This window comes from Medicago truncatula, chromosome 3 (assembly GCF_003473485.1).
Source record: "Medicago truncatula cultivar Jemalong A17 chromosome 3, MtrunA17r5.0-ANR, whole genome shotgun sequence".
NCBI lineage: Eukaryota > Viridiplantae > Streptophyta > Magnoliopsida > Fabales > Fabaceae > Medicago > Medicago truncatula.
In genome coordinates, this window is record NC_053044.1 from 42,467,599 (window position 1) to 42,488,165 (window position 20,567).

Below are 20,567 nucleotides of genomic sequence, written 5' to 3' on the forward strand. Positions count from 1 at the left end.
TGAATGTTCAAATATCATTTCTCTTTATATTTATATTTATATTTATATATATCACACTTTGTAAGTTTTGTTTGGTAATGATGTGCATCAAGCATCATGACAAAAAAATCATATTTAAAGTAATAGTACGAATCACGTGGAGATTGGAATCAAGAAAACATGATACTTCTACTATTATATTACCCACCCCCTCGAAGTGATGACCGAAAGGAGAAATTAAAAATAATGCCAACAACCTTTAATTACAGTATGAATTTAATATCCACAAAAACAAAATTTAATTTATATACAAGGCTAATATAAAGATATTTACATTTTTAATCAATCATGATCGTCAAATTATTAATAAGGTTTGCCTTTATCAATTATTTCAAAGTTAAATATTTGACTGATTGTGATTTACCTGATTGAAGGATACTCGGTAAAAGGTGTTTATCATATTCTCATAATTATGAATAAGTTTCTTGATGACAACCATTCACATTTAATTTGGAGCAAAGCAGTACCTCTTAATATGTCTCTCTTTGTCTAGAGAGCAACTAATAAGACAATTTTCACGAAAGACAACTTAATTTGAAGAGAAGTAATTCCATTTTATTCGGTTTTGTGCTTGGATGGATACGGGGAAGAGAAAACGATCAAATCATCTATTTTTGAATTGCGATTTCTTTGGTAGCATTTGACATCTCGTTCAGTGCTGATTGGAATAACTACCGTTGTTCCATCAAATATTGGATGTCACGTACAACACCTTTTTGGCGCGAATGACATTCATTTTTTTTTTTTGTGAATCAACAAATATTATTAAACGCATCCCTGCAAGACGTAAGATATGGACCAAACAAAGTCCCTGAAGATAACCCACCAAATCACATCACCACCTAAGACAGACCACTGTAAAAACGATATCCCACGCCTCTCATCGTCACTACTCACACCCAAAGAAACACGCGTCAAAATGAAACTCTCAGTCCTCAACACCAAAGCTAAGCCACATCCGAAAAACTCATATCCGAAAAGATCAATCAGCTACCACCATCTCTCGACCTCCGATCCACCAAAAGAATCTATAAAAGCCCAAAACCAGACTTGATCCAAAGAACTGACTCCCGACCTCGAATCAAAAGTGATCGGCCCACCACCTCTTGACATTCATTCTTGTTTTTAGGTGGTGTGGCTGACCTGTCTTTGGGTCATATGGAAGGAGCGGAACTCGAGAATTTTCAGCAACATGTCTTTTAAGGACCAACTTCTCGATAGTATTGAGTTTTATTCCTGATGGTGGCTAAAGACACATAAACCAAATTTCTCTTGTGGTCTTAACTTTGCCGTGTTTGTCACTACGACGTTGTGTACAATTTCTCATTAGACACATATTATACTTAATTGGTTTGGTTTTTAATGTATTTTGCATTTGGCTTCTTCAAATTTAAAAAAAAAAAACATTTTGTACACATTTTAAAAAATACACATGAAAATCAAATTACACTATATTTGACATCAAATTTTCAAAGTAAAAATATTATTTTTGATATAAAATTGGTGGATCCTTTTTAATTTTTTAAAAACCCAAGAAAGGCGGAGTAAAAAAACAAAAATCCTACAAACCCCTTGGTCTCTCTAACTATACCACCATCATACTTGTTCGATTACATCTCCTCCATTTCCGTGTACCAATCTTTCACTCCGCTTACCACAACTTACAACGCTCCTATCAAAAACCAGGTCGGTGATTGTTTTTTTCATTGAACCGGTTCATTTCAACCCCAAATAATGTCGGCTCTGTTACCTTGCACGCCGACTATACTCTCTGCTCCGTTCGGAAACCGGAGCAGAACCAATCATCTTCCCCTTCGACCTCACTCCCACGCCCTCCCAGGCTCGACCAAACGCTTTCTTCGTGGTTCTCTTTCCGTTACCCGTTTCGGTTTTCATCCCGGTTTTTTACCCGAGCCGGAAGATGCTGAATTCGTTCTCAGGGAATTGTTTAACCGAGCAGAGGGTTTTCTTTACACAATTGCAGATGCTGCTGTTTCGTCTTCTGATATAGCGATAACAACTACCACAGCGAAACAGAATAATGATTGGTTTTCTGGAATTACCAATTACATGGAAATTATTCTCAAGGTCTTGGTTTCTCAAACTTTGGTTTAATTAGATTTTTAATTTTGTTTTTGATTATATTGATTGTGAAATTTAAGCTGTTATTTGAATTTGAATCATCATCATACTATAGAGGTGAAATTTGAGTTGTGAAGTAGTATTGTAATTGTAGTTATAGCTTTCTCAGTGCAGCAGTTATGGTTACAATGGTTTTAAATTGCGGTCGCAGTTAAGTTGTGAACCTTTTATTTGCGATGTGGTGACGGATATCTCAAAATCCCTTATGTTGCGGTTGTAGACCACATTTTTAAACCCTTGTGACTTGAGAAATATCACAAGCACCATATATAAAATAGGTTTAGATATGATTTTAGTCTCTGCAATTATCGCTTTTTTTGGTTTTAGTCTAATAAGTTTTTTTTGTTGTTGTTTGGATTCAGTCTCTGCAAATTCAAAAAAAAATTCTTTTAGTCTTTGACTTCAGCTTATTGAGCGACATGGTGTGATTTTATTGGCCCACGTAAGACACTGACTAAAAGCAACAATTTCCGAATTTGCAGGGACTGAATCTAAGCAAAAAACTTATAGGGACTAAAGTAAAAAACTATATTCGTAGCCTTGTAGGGACTAAGATCTTGTTGAAACCTATAAAATGTATGCTGTTTCTATGTGCCATGGAAACACGACTCTGGAGTTATAATTTTTCATATCAGAACATTATATGCAATTTGCTAAAGAATCCTATTTTTTATATAGGTGTTTCTTGTAGTTCTCTTTCTGAAATTGTTATAAGTTGTTAACTTGTGAGTTGTGGATTTATTTGTACTTTTAAATTACATAACTTCACATGGTTCTATTTCTACCAGGATATATTGTCAATAGTAATTCTGAAGGGAAGTATTTTATCCTTTTCAGGTACTCAAGGACGGGCTTTCTACTTTGCATGTGCCGTATGCTTATGGTTTTGCAATTATAATGCTCACTATTCTTGTAAAAGTTGCCACGTTTCCGTTGACAAGAAAACAGGTTTGTCGTTTTTGGAATGTGCTTCGCTTGTTTTTTAAGATTTGAAAATGATCCATATGGGTCCTATTCTTTTGATACTCCTGAATTTATGGATGTAAAATGCTTGTCGCCTTTGACATTTAAAAGACATTTTTCATCATGTTGTTTTCACCATGATTTAGTTAGATAAACTTTTCTGTGACTGTTCTCAGGTAGAATCTGCCATGGCTATGCGATCTTTGCAACCTCAAGTAAAGGCTATCCAGAAACAGTATGCCAGGGATCAGGTATTTTATATGACTTCTATAATTGTTATCTTTTCCAATAAAACATGTTCTTTTTGAACTATTTTCTGGTAATTTAAACTGATTTTTTTATTTACTTCTTTCCCATCATAAGAGTGTGTTTGGATTTTGGAATGCTGAGAAATGGGATTTGGTTTGATTTGTAATTTGTAAATCAAATTTGTGTTTGAAATGATAAAAGAGAAGGAACAATATGATTTTTAAAATCTCATTGATTTCTTTTCATGTGTCACAAATCCTCTTGAATATGGTAGTATTTGTGGGAATTGATTTTTTTTTAATTTAATTTAAATATTCAGATCGACCATTTACTCTTATTTAATGGCCTTTTCCATAAAAAAAAGTCAATTTCATTTTTTAGCGAGTTTCAAACATATGATTTTATTGTAAACATTAAATTTGATTTCTAAATGGAATTAAAGCATTTTTGAGGATTCCAAACATGATGTTAGCGTCTTGACTCTGTATCCTTTTACCGAAGTTTTTTTCTTCTTTTTTCAAATGACAAGATTTCTTATGTATTGTCTTCTTGCAGGAGAGAATTCAACTTGAAACTGCCCGGTTATATACATTAGCCAACATTAATCCTCTAGCAGGTATCCATGTCATAATTGTCACTATTGCAAAAGGCTTGTAGACTGTAGTTATAGATATTTCCTATGGCTTTTAGGACGTGGCCTTCCTCAGTTTTCAGATTACAAGTCTGGTTGTTTTCTGATTTGTTTCCAGAATTTCGCTTGTATTGTTTCTTATGTTGTACATGGAACTATAAACATTGTTTTATATATATATATATATATATATATATATATATATATATATATATATATAAGGGTTTTGCTAGCATAAAAAGTGTCTTCTAGCAAAACCCATATATATATATATATATATATATATATATAATGTAGACATGCAAACAATTATTATGGCTTGAGTAGGTAGATGGAGGCAGTGATCAATCCACCCCTGTATAAAGCATTAGTATTGCGTTTTAAAATTGAACATGCTAATTCTTTTATCAATCTCTCTTCATTCTTCCCAGGATGCCTGCCTGTTCTCTTAACAACACCAGTGTGGATCGGGCTATATCGAGCCTTTTCTAATGTGGCTGATGAGGTTTGTTGCTTATCATGTTGAGTTTCTATTTAGTTACCTGGGCTGTTTTTCAGGTATCCATATATTTCTATCGTCAATGGCTAATGTAATGTTTTATCTAATAATAAATAAAGGGACTCCTTAATGAAGGCTTCTTTTGGATACCTTCTCTTTCTGGTCCAACTACAATTGCAGCTCGGCAAAACGGAAGTGCTATCTCATGGCTTTTTCCTTTTGTGGTAAATACCTCAATTAGCAAGTAAAATTACACGTGTTGAGACTATCAAATTTGCAAATTTGTAAGAATTATTTCTTGACGAGGTCATTTACTTTCATGCTGAAGTCGTATGAAATGGAATTGAGAACTCTATTCATTTGTTTCATTACGAAGAGACACATTTCTTACATTTTCTAATTTTTAGGTGCATTTTTACTCAGAAATAGTTGTTTGATTTTGCTGCTTTTGCCTTTTCAATGAACATTTTATTTTTATAGATTAAAAAAGCGCTGTCCCAGTCCCTGGCTCACTTAAATTCTTCGGTTTTCTCCTTGAATAAGTCCTCACAATTGGAGGCCTATTTTACTGACATGATTCACCTTCATTAATCTAGGTTATTGTGAAAAGTTTCCATGTTGTCATTTTAATTTTTTGTTCACATTGTTGGTAATTTCTGGCAGGTTCTAGGTGGATATAAATGAGGTTTGTTTTAACGCTTTTTGCTTTGATTTTTTTTTTCATTTCAGGATGGTCACCCTCCCCTTGGATGGCCAGATACATTGGCTTACCTTGTCTTGCCTGTTTTGCTGGTTGTCTCTCAATACATTTCTCTCCAGATAATGCAGTCATCACAGGTAATTGATGTTGCATTTACAATTAAATTGGAGGCTTCTTGGCTCTATAATTAATGTTCTCCCTGAATCTGTGGACTGAAGAAATAAACACATTGAATTTATTACTGATATAATCTAGTTTACAGGCCAGATTTGAATTCAACACTAACAAACTGCTCGGTTATATAAATTAACCCTAAATAGGAGTTTCCTTCTTTATCAACAAACACAGATAACTGCCTATACTGCAGACACCCTATTAATAACATACCATAACTACCCACACAAAAACATAACTAATTGATACATTATACATAAAAACATTACTTCCTATCTGAACCTTGTTGACTGTACAAGTGTTTCGTTGTTGTACTGCATAAGAGCTATACCTATGTTTAGTTATAGCTTTAAGTAAAACACTTTTCTAACATGTTAATTAGTGAAGTATGTTGATATGATTTTTTTCCTTTTGGTATAGCCAGGTTGTCTAACTGGATCATCTATTACTATCTAATACGTCATGACCACCCATTTTTCTACAAAGATTAATGAAAACTATTTGTGCTAATTTACATTTGGACATTAAAGTGCATCTTTGTGTTTACATTTGCACCTGAACTACTCATAATTTTCCATGATTCAGGCTACTGGTCCCAATGCGAAGAGTTCTCAAGTCTTAAACAAGGTCCTTCCGTTAGTGATTGGTTATTTTGCTCTTTCAGTTCCTTCAGGTCTTAGCCTTTACTGGTAAGCACACGTAAAACCTTCCAATGGTCTTATATGTGTAAGCGTGATATCTATATTTGCTTATTATAGTTTTTAAGTTGTGCAGGTTCACAAATAATATATTGAGCACTTTACAGCAAATATGGCTTCAAAAGTTAGGAGGTGCGAAAAATCCTTTGAGACAAGTTCTTGATGATAATGTGAAAAATGTAGACCTAATGCAGGTTCAAAAGTCAGTATCGAATCTAAATTCCACAAAAATTGAAGAAGCTAGAAAAGATTCAAAATTGACATCAGAAGGGCCACGACCTGGTGACAAGTTAGTGATTATAATTATAAGGAGCCACATTTATTTCATAATGCTATTGATTGATTTTAACCTGTTGTAATTGTGTTCGTCTTTTTATTGCAGATTTAAGCAATTAATGGAGCAAGAGGCAAAAAAGAAACAGCAGAGAGAAGAAGAAAAAAGGAAGGCCGAGGAAGCAGCAGCTAAAGCTAATAATCACGAACAAACAGTTGAAGGAGGAAACCAAGTTGTAAACGACTTAGTTAAAAATTCCCAATCTGTGGCTGATGATACTGATCCATCTATATCTGGAGTAATAAATGGTAATGGTAAGGACTTGGAGGGAAATCAGAATTCTACATCTACATCTGATACTGCAAATGATGAAGGTTCTGCTCATTTGAATGCAGTAAACAAGAAAAATCTAGAAAAGGTATTATTGCATATATATAGGACATGTTTCCTATTTTTTTTGGTAAGGATAAATTGCTTCATTCATAAATTGCCTAACATTTAAGAATGGTGGGGGAGTGGGAACTATTACATGCTTGCGGCAATTTCGGCTGATGTTATAAGAATCATGCAAGAGTGAATTTTGTAGCAACATCTCCTTGGCACTGCTGTTTTATGTCTCAAATGCTATGTTTTTGATATTGGGATAGTTCAATTTTGCAATACTATAGTTTGCAATATTATACTGCTTACTAAGTTATGATTAATTGATATAAAGGGTGCTGATAATAATGTGTGTATTTTTGAATTTTCATTTATTACTTCTTTGGGGTGATGAGGAAACATTCTTTTTCCATTAGGATAAGGATAACTATGATTTATTTTGTAAATCTTACAATTCTCCCTCCAATTCCACAATTTCACAGGAATCAAGAGAAGTATTGTCAACCAGAGTTACTACAAACAAGCAAGCTCATGGAGAAGACTCAGATCGCGTGTCAAAGGATTGATCAATTAGAGAACTTAGAAATTCAGCTGCTGTATGATTGGCTGGTCAAGCTGTCATCTATTGGCCATGTTTTAGCAATAAAAATAGAAATGCGACGTCCCATGCGATTTGAGGCCTATCTGGTTAACACTGTACATTCCCACATAAATGATGGAATGAATGAGATTCGAGGTTTTCTACATTGGCCGGTCGGCAGGGGTTGAGTTTAATTTAGATTTGATGGCTGACATGCAGCTTTGTAGGCTGAGTTTGTATTATATTTTTTTTTCACATCAATTTTCACTATCTAGTTAATAAATAAGGACAATACCCTTTACAGCCTGCTTGTCATATTCGATGCTATTTTTGTGTGTTGCTATACGATGGATCAATAAACTCTGGCCGATGTATATGCTGTGACTGGAATACCATTATTCGAGAACTTCCCATAATGTGTTTTTCTGCCCTCAAAAGTATAGGCATGAAAGTGTTAACAGAACTTTACAGTGGCCTTTATTTTCTTATGATATTTGGCTACTCACTTGCACTAATGATGAGTTTATGACGGTTTAACGTTTTCAGACATGATGCATCATGCAAGTTTTGAAGAATGTTGTTCACACTTCAATCAATGCTAGAAAACACTAGTAATTTACAAATATAACCTTATCGGCAATTAACTGTCGATGAATTTTAACCGGCGGCAGTTAACTGCCGATGAACATTTACGTCTTTTTCTGGTGTGTTTCAGTCTTTAAAGTTAACGGTAGTTTACAAAATAATTGTTAACGGTAGTTTCTTATGAACATTTACTACAAACAATTTTTGCAAGTTTATGCCATCTTTGTGAGACTAATTTGCTAGGTGATTTTCGTTTATATTTTTTTGTTGTTAACGGTAGTTTAACGGAGTTAATGTGAAGGGAGGTTAGTGTATTTTGAGGAACAGAATTGATGAGAGACATTTTAAATATTTAAATAGAGGTGATTGTAAGTTTTCGTAAGGTCAAATATCTCCCGCGGTCCTTCAAGTTGTGTGTTAGAACAAGTTAGTCTTTTTAAGTTTTTTTATTACAAATTGGTCCTTTTAGTTTTTTTTATTACAACTTGGTTCTTTAAGTCATAGAATATTTACAGTTATTTTATTTTGTTGAAGGAAGGAAGAATATTTACACTGTAATTCATTTTTTAAACCAATTTCGTAAAAATTCTTATGGCATTAAACATGATTACTTATGCACATTTTCTTCTTCTTGTTTTAAAATTCAAAAATATTCATCTATGATACATCTATGAGTCCTACCTATAAGAACTGTGAATTTGGACATATAAACTTAACATTAAACATCTACATAAACACTTTTTAAGAGTTTGATGAAAAATATGCATGGGTGTAGATAAACATGTAAACCGCAGATGGTTCCATAAATAGCAAACCTAAAGAATAAGCCTACACAGTCCTGTTTGTGACAACTTTGGATAACGTTACCCCGATTTCTTTTGTTAGGTAATGTAGTAGCCACCTTCCTTATTTGATCGATTCAGGTTTTTTACGTTACGTGATCCAGGTTTAATACTTCAATTCGTTGAAATGCATATGCTATAGTATGCTATTGTAAATTGATAATGCCATACGTATGATAGTTGCTAATTGAACCCAACAAATTGATAATTTAAATGAACCCAACACAATTTACGCTATCAATGATTATACGTTAGATTACATTCGTTGGCAATGTAAATGTGTACGTTTAATACCTAAGGTAATATATACTTCAATTCGTTGACAATGCAAATACTTATCATAATGATTGAACTCCATCTAACAGCGTTTCTTTCTACTCACTCAGCCAGCCAGCCACACTATATATATATATATATATATATATATATATATATATATATATATATATATATATATATATATATATATATATATCATATGTTCCAAACAACACGTTCTCACACACCAAATATCAACTAGTACTTTTAATACATTGCAAGCTAAGATGGTGACGGTTAATGAGATCCGCCAGGCACAGAGAGCTGAAGGCCCTGCCACAGTGTTAGCGATCGGCACTGCAAATCCTCTAAACTGCGTGGATCAGAGTACATATCCAGACTTCTACTTCCGCATCACAAATAGTGAGCACAAGACAGAGCTGAAAGAAAAATTTCAGCGCATGTGTAAGATATCTATTTATATTATATGAATTTACTTTTTATACACGCGATTAGTGTACAAATTTTGCACTGTCACCAAATTACATGTGTGACTTTAAAAGCAGTTATGGTTAAAGGTAAATATTTCTAGTGATTTTGGTGATTGATTACATATGATTGAAAATGTAAATATTTTTAGACTGCATATAAATTATGTCCATGTTATATATCTTTTATTTATCTCTATTTTTTTTAGTGTTACTTAAGACTAATGATTAAACTGCATATCATTTTTCTAGGTGACAAATCTATGATTAAGAAGAGATACATGCATTTGACAGAACAAATATTGAAGGAGAATCCAAGTTTTTGTGAGTTTATGGCACCTTCTTTGGATGCAAGACAGGACATTGTGGTTGAGGAAGTACCAAAGCTCGGAAAAGAAGCAGCAATAAAGGCTATCAATGAATGGGGTCAACCTAAGTCAATGGTTACTCATCTCATATTTTGCACTTCAAGTGGTGTCGATATGCCTGGAGCTGACTATCAGCTCACAAAGCTCTTAGGCCTTTGTCCATATGTAAAGCGTTATATGATGTACCAACAAGGTTGTTTTGCTGGTGCGATGGCTCTTCGCTTGGCTAAAGATTTGGCTGAGAACAACAAAGGTGCCCGTGTGTTGATGGTTAGTTCAGAGATTAGGGTATTTAATTTTCGTGGACCTAGTGATACTGATCTTGATAGTCTTATGGGACGGGCATTGTTTGGAGATGGTGCGGCAGCTGTGATTGTTGGTTCAGACCCGTTGCCAGAAGTTGAGAAGCCTTTGTTTGAATTGGTATGGACTGCACAAACCATCATTCCAGATAGTGAAGGAGCTATTAAAGCTCACACTAGAGAAGCAGGACTAACATTACATATCATCAAAGATGTTCCTGACCTCATCTCAAAGAACATTGAGAAAACTCTTGTTGAGGCCTTTCAACCTTTGAATATCTCCGATTACAATTCAATTTTTTGGATTGCACACCCAGGCGGACGAGCAATTCTTGACCAAGTTGAAGCCAAATTAGGCTTAAAGCCAGAGAAAATGCAAGCCACTCGGCATGTACTTAGTGAGTATGGTAACATGTCAAGTCCATCCGTGTTATTCATTTTGGATGAGATGAGGAGGAAGTCAAAAGAAGAAGGACTTGGCACAACAGGAGAAGGACTTGAATGGGGCGTGCTTTTAAGTTTTGGACCTGGACTCACTGTCGAGACTGTTGTGCTCCATAGTGTGGCCACCTAAATCCTCACATTTTACCAAGGCAACAAGTTCTATTTCACCCAAAAGTGAATGTGTCATTCTTCACATGTTTCATGTCTCTATAATTAATCATAGTTATTATTGTATTAAATAAACCTTTGATTTTCTATTTTCTGATAAGATCTTTAGATACAAAGAATGCATCGATTCAGCTCATAACAATTCGATCAAACATGTATGTACCATGAAACCTTTTTTCCAACCATTGGAACATCAATCAACTCCATGTCCTCAATCTCAATGGATTGTTGAAACTCATTAAAATCAATGTAATACAAGATTGACTCCTTTCATTTCGTATTTGTTATCCGTGGAATTGAATTTTTTCCTAGTACACGATTAATTGTAGGTAGCCAAGCTTATTTCATAATGCTATTGATTTACTTTAACCTGTTGTAACTGCCTTCCTCTTTTTGTTTCAGATTTAAGCAATCAATGGAGCAAGAGGCAAGGAAGAAACGGCAGACGGGCAGAGATTATTATAAGAAAAAAGGAAGGCTGAGGAAGGAGCAGCTAAAGCAAGTCATGAGTAAACAATCGAAGGAGCAGCTGTAGGCGACTTAGTTGAAAATTCCAATCCGTGGCTGCTGATTCTGATCCATCCATATTTGGAGTAAACATCTACATCTAATACTGAAAATGACGAAAATTCTGCTCATTTCAATGCAGTAAACAAGAAAAATCTAGAAAAGGTATTACTGCTTTTATAAATATAAGACCTATTTCCTAATTTTTATTTTTTTGGTAAGGATAAATTAATTCACTCATAGGTACGCTAGAAAATGCTTTTTGATTTCATTGCCTGACATTTAATAATGGCGGGGGAGGTGGGAACTATAACATGCTTGTGGCAGTTTTAAGTGCATGTCATAAAAATCATGCAAGGGTGAATTTTGTAGCAACATCTCTTAATCTTATGATGTCAGTGTTTGCTTGGAAACTTGCTTACCTATTTAATGAACCTTCATGGATTGCTGTTTTATGTTTCAAATGCTTCAGGTTTCTAATTCTGGAATAGTTAAATTTTGCAAACCTGTATACGAAATGTTGAAAATTGGCTTCAAATTTGTTGTTTGGAAGAACAGAGAAATCGTGACACGATTTCATCAACGTGTCACGATTTTCAGGCAGGGAGCATGGTTTCTCAGGGTGCTCAATCGTGTCACGATTTTGGGAAAATGTGACACGATTTTCAAACTTGCTGGGTACGTTTTCAGGATAAAGTTGGTCGTACCTTGGGTCGTACGCACCAATCGTGCCACGATTTGAAAATCGTGACACGATTTTGACAGCTGAAGATTGCTATATAAGTGTTCTTGTGCAGTTTTTGAAGTAGAGCTTGAAGAGAGAGAAACTTGGATTACAAAGGAGGTAACTTTAGGGTTGAGTGTCTTTGTAGTGAGATCTCTTGGGTTGGTAAACATTGTAAACACCTTGGGTAGTGAGATTTCACCATTGGAAGGATCAAAAGCTTCCTTTTGTGTCTTCTCTTAGGGTTCATCATTGAGAGAGTGAGAAACATAAATGGATAGAAATTAGATCTTGCTCTTGCGTAAGCTTGCAAGCTATTTTCTTGTAACTCTTGATAAAAGTTTTATAATTAAGCCATGGATCAGTAGATACAAGTTATAGCATATCAGTATCAGTATCAAAGAAGGAAGAAGAATTTGTGTACCTTGAATTATGTTGATGAAGGATAACTGCCATGAGAGGATGAGAGGGATGACTACCCTCATTCCCTTTAGCACCAGAATGTTCAGAATTCAGAATAGTTTTAACCGTCTGATGGGATGACGTTTAAATAGCTAAACGGCTGAGGGCAGGGACCTCTCATTGGGCTTAGCTAAATGGTCCAACCCATCACGGTCCATTTAGAAAGAATAGCCCAATCACACATATTCATCAACTAATTAGTGCTTAACAGAATAGACCATAATTATATTATGACATTAACTTATAATAATTGATTATTGTCAATCCATAATTGATTAATTAAATAATTAATCCAACAATCTCCCACTTGGATGACAATACTTAATTACTAAAAGAATTAAAAAAAATCAGTTGTCATAGAGAATTTAAATTTTAAAATTATATGTTTGGTCAAAACACTAATCATTCAAAAGAGAAGTAAGCTTTAATGCTGCTGAAATTGAATCCGATAGGGAAAACAAATTATACAGATCAAAGACTTATTTTTCTAACAAATGATGAATTTTTAGTCACACACTTGAATTTAAAAAGAATGTGTCATTAAAGAATGGCCCAAGCATTTTAAAAAATGCTATAACAAACTCCCACTAACCCAAAATATCATACACTTAATCAAATCATTATGTGTTACAATACTCATTTATATAAGTATGTGGTTAGTGATTCTGCCAATGAGTTTTCAATTTCATAAAAGTCATATATCCACATAGGTATAAGAATAGTAATTACTTATAGGGATAGCCTATAAAGAGAGAGTAATTACATTTAGTCAAAATCAATAAATGTTCTTTGACATTCAATTAATCCAAGTTTTAGCAAAACATGTGACTATGAAAATCCAAATGAAAATAGGAAATTCAAGAATCTTCGAAATAGATCAACATAGACACTTAGTTTAAAGAAAATGAAATATGGATTAATGTGGCCACTAGAATGTCTATAATGAACAAACATTTATGATTAGTTTATAAGTACTTCAAGAACACAATATCATACTCGATAGGAGTATTGATATTATACATTGTACTTATTATTTATTACCTCATAAAATGTGAAATGTTGGTAAAAGAGAAGCACAATATTTATTTGCATGCTAAGAGGTTATTGTGCATATTCCAACAAAATTGACTTAAACATCCAATAATGATGCTTATCGAGATAAAAGGAATTTTAATATATATCTCAATATATTAGAATAAGACTATTTAAAGTCTCTTAAGCTATGACATATTTTATAGTGTGCACAAGAGTATATGACAATGACGGGAATAATATTGTGTACACATTTATCTTGATCTCACGTGTATATAAACAAGAGTGAGATTTCTCATTTGAGCTCATAGTATATAGTGTTGTGTACACACTCCCACTGATCCCACATATATATAAATAAGAGTAAGTGAGATTCTCATTAATGATCACTGATATAAAAATATTATAATAATGTAATATTCAACAGTGGGATACTTAATTGTTAGTGCAATTATTAACATAAGTGGTTTTATAATTTTAACTAACAGAGTTTCATGAACTCAACCACATAGTTTTCACATCAGCATAGCAGAATTATTAACACAAGTGGTAACTCAATGATAGTATGAAACTCGATGTATGTATGTTTTATCAATGACAGAGATTATCAAGAATTGAGTTTCATAGTTAACCACATATTCTGCATTTAGAATTAAGGAGAATGTAAGTTTTCATTTTAGAATTTTATAACACAAGATCTCCTCTTCACAATTAAAATTTCAAAGAATTTTATAAATATAGTAACCTTTATATGACAGAGTATGATGATTATATAAAGGGTTTCTCATCATATGAGTGAGATAAGTCTCTAGTATAATAAAATAGGATATGAGACTCTATTCACAATTTTAGCAGCTCACTCAAAACTCAAATGCTACAATTATAATTACACACATTTGAGAAAAAATTAGGTTACACGCAGCGGAAATACACGAGACTTATACTTTATTATTACTGAGGATATAAGAGAAAATAGTCATAAACTTCCATAAATATTAAAAAATAGCAATAATATAAGATATGTCTAAATATACCATTTATAATTATTTAGAATAGTGGTATAAATAAATTTTTCTTAACAAAGTTGTTAATTTCAGAATTTTGACATATTACTTTTACAAAATGAGTTTACAATAACATAAAAGGATATGGAAGTGTGTAATAATTTATGAGAATAATCATTTATTAGAAAAGACTATAATTAATATCCTCAATATAAGTCTCTACAATAATTTTATATCTAGAGTTATAAAACAAATAATATATTTGTTTATAAGATATAGTTAATTGACATGTAGATTTTTCCTCGCTTGTTGAAGAATTATATGTTCTCCACTTAGTGGAGAATGATAGTTAAACTAATAAGGTATTTTTCTTAGTGGAGAATGATAATTAAACTAATAAGGTATTTTTCTTACCCACAAAAGGATGATTATGATGTTAAGTAATGTCATACCGATAGGGTATGTCCATCACGTTACACAATACATAGCAAAGATTCTCCCACTTGATAGAGAATAGATAATGATAGTTGAATTAAAAAGTTTGAAAGATATTTTAAATAAAACATTCAACTATTTCTCTATCTCAAAATGATATGTTAACGTCACACCGATAGGGTGTGTCCGTCACTCACATAACAAATGGATATTAGCAATCCAAAATATTTATATATATTAACAATAACATTTAAGTAGAAATTTAATTTAAAAATTAGAATAATATTGGATTGCAAAATCTATATAGTTTTCTACATGACTTTTAACAAAGTAACTTACTTATTGTAATCCCATTCAAGGATCTTAATGTAAGTAAGAACTATATCATCACAATGTACAATTCTTATGTCTCAAAAATTTAAATATTGGTAGGGTACTCTAATTATATTTGACATAAGTATAAAAATTAAGGTACATTGAATAATATAAATTATATTAATAACAACACAACGATAGGGTATGAGTGTCACCAATATAATGCTTATCTATTTAACAAAATTTGCATAATTGTATCCACGATAGGTGAGATTACAATTATACAAACCAATAATGTCTATGCTTAAGAGAATATGATAAAATAATATCATGCATAAACAATTGTACTTAATTTGCACAACTTTGATCATATTCAAATAATAGAAAGACATGCTTAACTATATTTTAAACTAGCACATCATAATATCCAGAATAGAACTCTCAGAATAATTTTTTTTTTCTTTCAGTACTCCCACTATTTAAATACAAATGGAGTATTATAGTAAAATATATAAGAATTATAGAGTTCTATTTAAAATATTCTGAAAAAAGGATTTCACTTCTATATAAGATATCATAATTGCACAACAAAAGAGATGAATGAATAAATATTTTCATATGTGCAATCAATAATATACGATAAGTCACAAGAGGATAAAATAATTAAATCACAACTTACCTCGCAGTGTGTGACATTCATCCTTATGCTTAGAGCCAAATGACCTTTGATGACTTAACAAGAATATCTTATAATATAGTCATCTCAAAATATTCATCAATAGAGAATAAACAATTATAAATAAACATATGTGAGACTCTAATTATAAACCAATATGATTTATATAAGAATTCAGATGTAAGGATGATAAATATTTTAAAAAATTGCTTCAATTCTTAATAAGTTGCTTTGATAATCGTTAACGGATTAAAAAAAACAAAGAGGGTACAATTTTAATTCATTAATTAGAACTTTAGCATTAAAAAAAAACAATGCATTATTCATTATATATAAAATACATAGATTAATATTATTGTGATCCAAACATTTAATTTCGACAAGACACATAATTAGATAGTTAATGGTGTTTGTCATAAAATTTAGAGTAATAAACTATGAGTCTAGATTAGAGAGTATAGTAGAAAGCATAATGTATATTAAAGATAAATATGCTAATTTTAGATTCAACTAATACATATGACATATATAATATGCAACTCACTATACGCATTTCGAAAACAAAACATTATCAGGACCCTTTAAATCAATCTGTGACAAGAATCAAAGACAAGTGTCTAAGTTTAAATATGTTGCCAAAAGAATGATCAATTAGTAAATTTTGAATCTTTATCCTAAGACAATATGAATTCAAGAACATCTTATATTAGAATATTTATAATGCCAAGAATATTTAAAATCGTTAAATTTAAATTAAGTATATTTGACATTAAAATTAATAAAATTGAACCTTCTAAAAATTCAAGATAATAACATTTTAATTGATTAAATAGTTAGAGTTACTAATATAAGAGAGGAATTTTCAAAATAGTTTAGGCTCAAATATTGAGAATATATGATTTTAAAAGAAATTATTCTCAACGATCCTTTTAAAATTTAACAAAATTTTGAAGTCAACGCATCAAGAATACAATATCAACAATTCTCAAAATATATTAGTTGATACAAAATATTTGAGACAAAAATATAAGACTAAGTCTAAAGATTCTTCACAATATTAACACTTTAAAAGAATAATTTACATAAGTGTTATATTTTAGACTCAAATCTAAAGAATGCATGATTTAAAAAGAACATATGATTCTCATATCAGTATACATAAAATATTTGGACATCTCATAAATCAAATCCCAAATACTAAGGGTATAGAATAAATCAAATCATCTTAAGAACATTTTGGGCGTATAAAAAATTATAATTTTATCTCAAAATAATAATATTTGCAATTTAATTTGGGGATGTAAAATTCCTTATTACACATCAATCTCAAGTTTAAGAGAGTGAGATTTCTTAAAGTGTCAAATAGAGTAAGGAATCCTCACATAAGAAAATATGATATTTTAGAAATACAATTTATCCCCAAATAATAGTCTATATAGAATATTTTAGGTGTCAAACAAGACAAAATTCCAAACATTTTACCAAATATTCAGAATAACAAATAATATTATTTGGTAAAGAAAAGAATAAAATAAAATGGAAGTTAAAAGGTTTACACGCACCTGATGCGCGCGTGGGTTCGGTGATCAGTTTTTTTTATTTTTTAATCTTGTTTGCCCGGTTTGCAGAGAAACGGGTCGAAACAACCCGAATTGGACCCGGCACGATCTCAGCATTCCGGCAATGTAATGCGACAGTTTTAAAAAAGGGTTTTGATCGTGATTCATAGATTAAAAGAATCCCTCAGTCAATTTTCGGAATCATTAAACCCGTTCATAGAAATCGCTAATAAAAAATTATTGGGGTTTTGTGGATCCGATTTTATCTGGCGTTTAAGGGGGATGTATTAGATTAGAATTCTGGGATTTTAAAAGATTTTTTAATTGTGGTATTCAATCAAGACTCTTTGTCATTTTAAAAAAGTCTTGAGGTATTCAATCAAGACTTTTCATCACTTTAAAAAAGTCTTGTGGTATCCAAAATCATTCAAATTTCGAAGAATTGTTTAATAAATTGGATTTTGATGGATTTTGTAGTGTAATTTTAACAAGAAAAAGTCTTTCATAAAAAGATGAGATTTCTTGAAATTGTTTTTCTTTTAAAAGTTACTATCTCTTCTTCTCCTCTCTCTCTCTCTCTCTCTCTCTCTCTCTCTCTCTCTCTCTCTCTCTCTCTCTCTCTCTCTCTCCCCTCCCTATTCTCTCCTTTCTCTCTTCGTTTCTCTATCTCTCCATTCTCTCTCTCTCTCTCTCTCTCTCTCTCTCTCTCATCCCCCTCTCTCCCTCTCTCTATCTCATAAAAAAATAAAAAATTATATTGAGAATATTATTATACAGAGTATGTCGTAATCAATGTTCCACAAATCGAGTGTTAACTCTCTGAGATTATCGAATTTACGTTTTTAGGTACAAAAATGGTGTTAACTCTGAGGTAAACTCGGTTTCTGGTAAAATCGGAAGGTTTAACGAGTTTGACTAAGTTAACACTCGGTAAACTCGACCGATTTGTAATGACTGACGCAATATTTTTTTTTGAAAGATTTGTAAGTGCTGGCATAATTTTAAATATGTACAATTGAATTTTGTGGGAATAACATTTTTAACAAATAAAAAATGTGTATTGAGAATAATGTGTTAGAGTGTTTTTTAGTCCCGTAAAATCTTATAAAATCCATAAAATTCTTAAAATTTGAAAATCAATAGTAAAAGAATTTTTTATTTATTTTATTTTTCTTTATTCAAACGCTAGAATTTATTTGTTCATTATTTTTATCATCCACGCTTGAAAGTTTGTTCTTTTTCCCCTATAAGAGAATCCTTTGAAATTTTAAAATCACATAAAATCTTTTGAAATCCTTATAAGTCAGTGTGATAAATCATTTAAAATCTTGAGTGTATAAAGTTTTTTACATAAAAAGTCTTTTAAAATCTCACAGAATCAATACAATCTCACAAAGTCATTTAAAATCTTAAAAGACTTTTTTTTATTAAAATTGTCTTTTAAAATCATAATCCAATACATCCTCGAAGACGACGATTCTCTAAGATTTTACAGACCCATGATCGTGATACAAGGATTTTTTTTTTTTTTTTTTTTTATATAATTGTTCACGTGTTTGAGAGAATCGGAAACAGAGTTTGGAGCATATAGTAATCAATTGTATACACAGAAAGAATTAGGCAACAATCCATTCCCAGGTTCTTTGCAAAACAAATTATCGAATAAGAGAAACACAAGATATTTGATAAATATGAGAATTGTCAATTCTGATCAAAACCTTGTGGATGGCATAATATATGATATAAACAAAACAAATAGGATGATGTAGATCGAAACCGTATTTCATACTTCAGTGTAAACACGTATTAAGGTACAAAGACAATAGCCCTAAATTGTATCTACGTGGCTCTGATATCAATTGATAAAAGTTTTATAATTAAGACATGGATTAGTAGATACAAGTTATAGCATATCAGTATCAGTATCAAAGAAGGAAGAAGAATTTGTGTACCTTGAATTATGTTGATGAAGGATAACTGCCATGAGAGGATGAGAGGGATAACTACCCTCATTCCCTTTAGCACCTGAATGTTCAGAATTCAGAATAGTTTTAACCGTCTGATGCGATGACGTTTAAATAGCTAAACGACTGAGGGCAGGACCTCTCATTGGGCTTAGCTAAATGGTCCAACCCATCACGGTCCATTTAGAAAGAATAGCCCAATCACACATATTCATCAACTAATTAGTGTTTAACAGAATAGACCATAATTATATTATGACATTAACTTATAATAACTGATTATTGTCAATCCATAATTGATTAATTAAATAATTAATTCAACATTGTAACACTTTCATCATAGTGGATTGGAGAGTTGTTCTCTTCCCCAGATTAGGTCATATTGGACCGAACTAGGTCAACAATCTTTTGGTGTGTTTGTTCCTTTCTTTCATTGCTTATCTTTGTGCTTTGTTTATGCTTGTGGTGTTGCTCTACACTAAGTCTAGGTCTGTTTTGTTGTTGTTGCTTGGAGACACTTTACACATTGATTACCACTTCCTTTGTTCCACACATCTTTATTATTTATTGGTGTGATTTTTTACCGGAATTCACAACACATAAGTATACAGAATTGTAGTGTGCAATATTACACTGCTTGCTTGCTGAGTTATGATTAGTTTATTTATATAAAGGGTGTTGATAATAATGTATTAATTTTTAATTTTCATTTATTACTTCTTGAAGCAATGAGGAAACATTCTTTTGCCATTAGGATAAGGTTAACTATGATTTATTTTGTAAATTTTACCATTCTCCCTCTAATTTCACAAATTTACATGATCCAAGAGAAGTACTGACAACCAGAGCTACTACAAAGAAGCTGAATGACTGACTGGTCCAACTGTCATCTAGTAGGTTATGTTCTAGATATAGAAATATCTGGTTAAAACTGTACATTGCCACAGAAATGATGGAATGAATGTGATTTTTCTACATTGGCCAGTCGGAAGGGGTTTGGTTTAATTTAGAATTTGATGGCTGATATGCAGCTTTGTAGGTTGAGTTATACGACGTCCCTTTATAGTCTGCTTATCATATTCGATGCTATTTTTGTGTGCCGCA

The 20,567-nt window shown here is 32.0% G+C and overlaps 2 protein-coding genes across 2 annotated transcripts; both read left to right on the top strand.

Moving 5' to 3' along the window:
• The first annotated feature begins 1,585 nt into the window (after positions 1-1,585).
• Positions 1,586-7,746, top strand: LOC11413285 (ALBINO3-like protein 1, chloroplastic). Its single transcript, XM_003601818.4, has 11 exons — positions 1,586-2,127; positions 3,019-3,129; positions 3,321-3,395; positions 3,949-4,009; positions 4,456-4,529; positions 4,643-4,747; positions 5,253-5,360; positions 5,983-6,086; positions 6,172-6,384; positions 6,478-6,787; positions 7,233-7,746. The coding sequence occupies exons 1-11, from the start codon at positions 1,774-1,776 to the stop codon at positions 7,314-7,316; spliced, it is 1,599 nt and encodes a 532-aa protein (XP_003601866.1). The 5' UTR covers positions 1,586-1,773; the 3' UTR covers positions 7,317-7,746.
• A 1,522-nt stretch (positions 7,747-9,268) lies between these two features.
• LOC11411483 (chalcone synthase 1A) lies at positions 9,269-12,088 on the top strand. Its single transcript, XM_024778167.2, has 3 exons — positions 9,269-9,480; positions 9,756-11,457; positions 11,765-12,088. The coding sequence occupies exons 1-2, from the start codon at positions 9,303-9,305 to the stop codon at positions 10,745-10,747; spliced, it is 1,170 nt and encodes a 389-aa protein (XP_024633935.1). The 5' UTR covers positions 9,269-9,302; the 3' UTR covers positions 10,748-11,457; positions 11,765-12,088.
• The last annotated feature ends 8,479 nt before the right edge of the window (positions 12,089-20,567 follow it).

Excerpts from the sequence above, each read along its gene's own strand:
- LOC11413285 (XM_003601818.4), top strand. The coding sequence starts at position 1,774 with ATGTCGGCTCTGTTACCTTGCACGCCGACTATACTCTCTGCTCCGTTC. Across the intron at positions 4,530-4,642 it reads TTTCTAATGTGGCTGATGAG|GGACTCCTTAATGAAGGCTT; the intron begins GTTTGTTGCTTA and ends TAATAAATAAAG. Across the intron at positions 6,788-7,232 it reads ACAAGAAAAATCTAGAAAAG|GAATCAAGAGAAGTATTGTC; the intron begins GTATTATTGCAT and ends ACAATTTCACAG.
- LOC11411483 (XM_024778167.2), top strand. The coding sequence starts at position 9,303 with ATGGTGACGGTTAATGAGATCCGCCAGGCACAGAGAGCTGAAGGCCCT. Across the intron at positions 9,481-9,755 it reads AGAAAAATTTCAGCGCATGT|GTGACAAATCTATGATTAAG; the intron begins GTAAGATATCTA and ends TCATTTTTCTAG.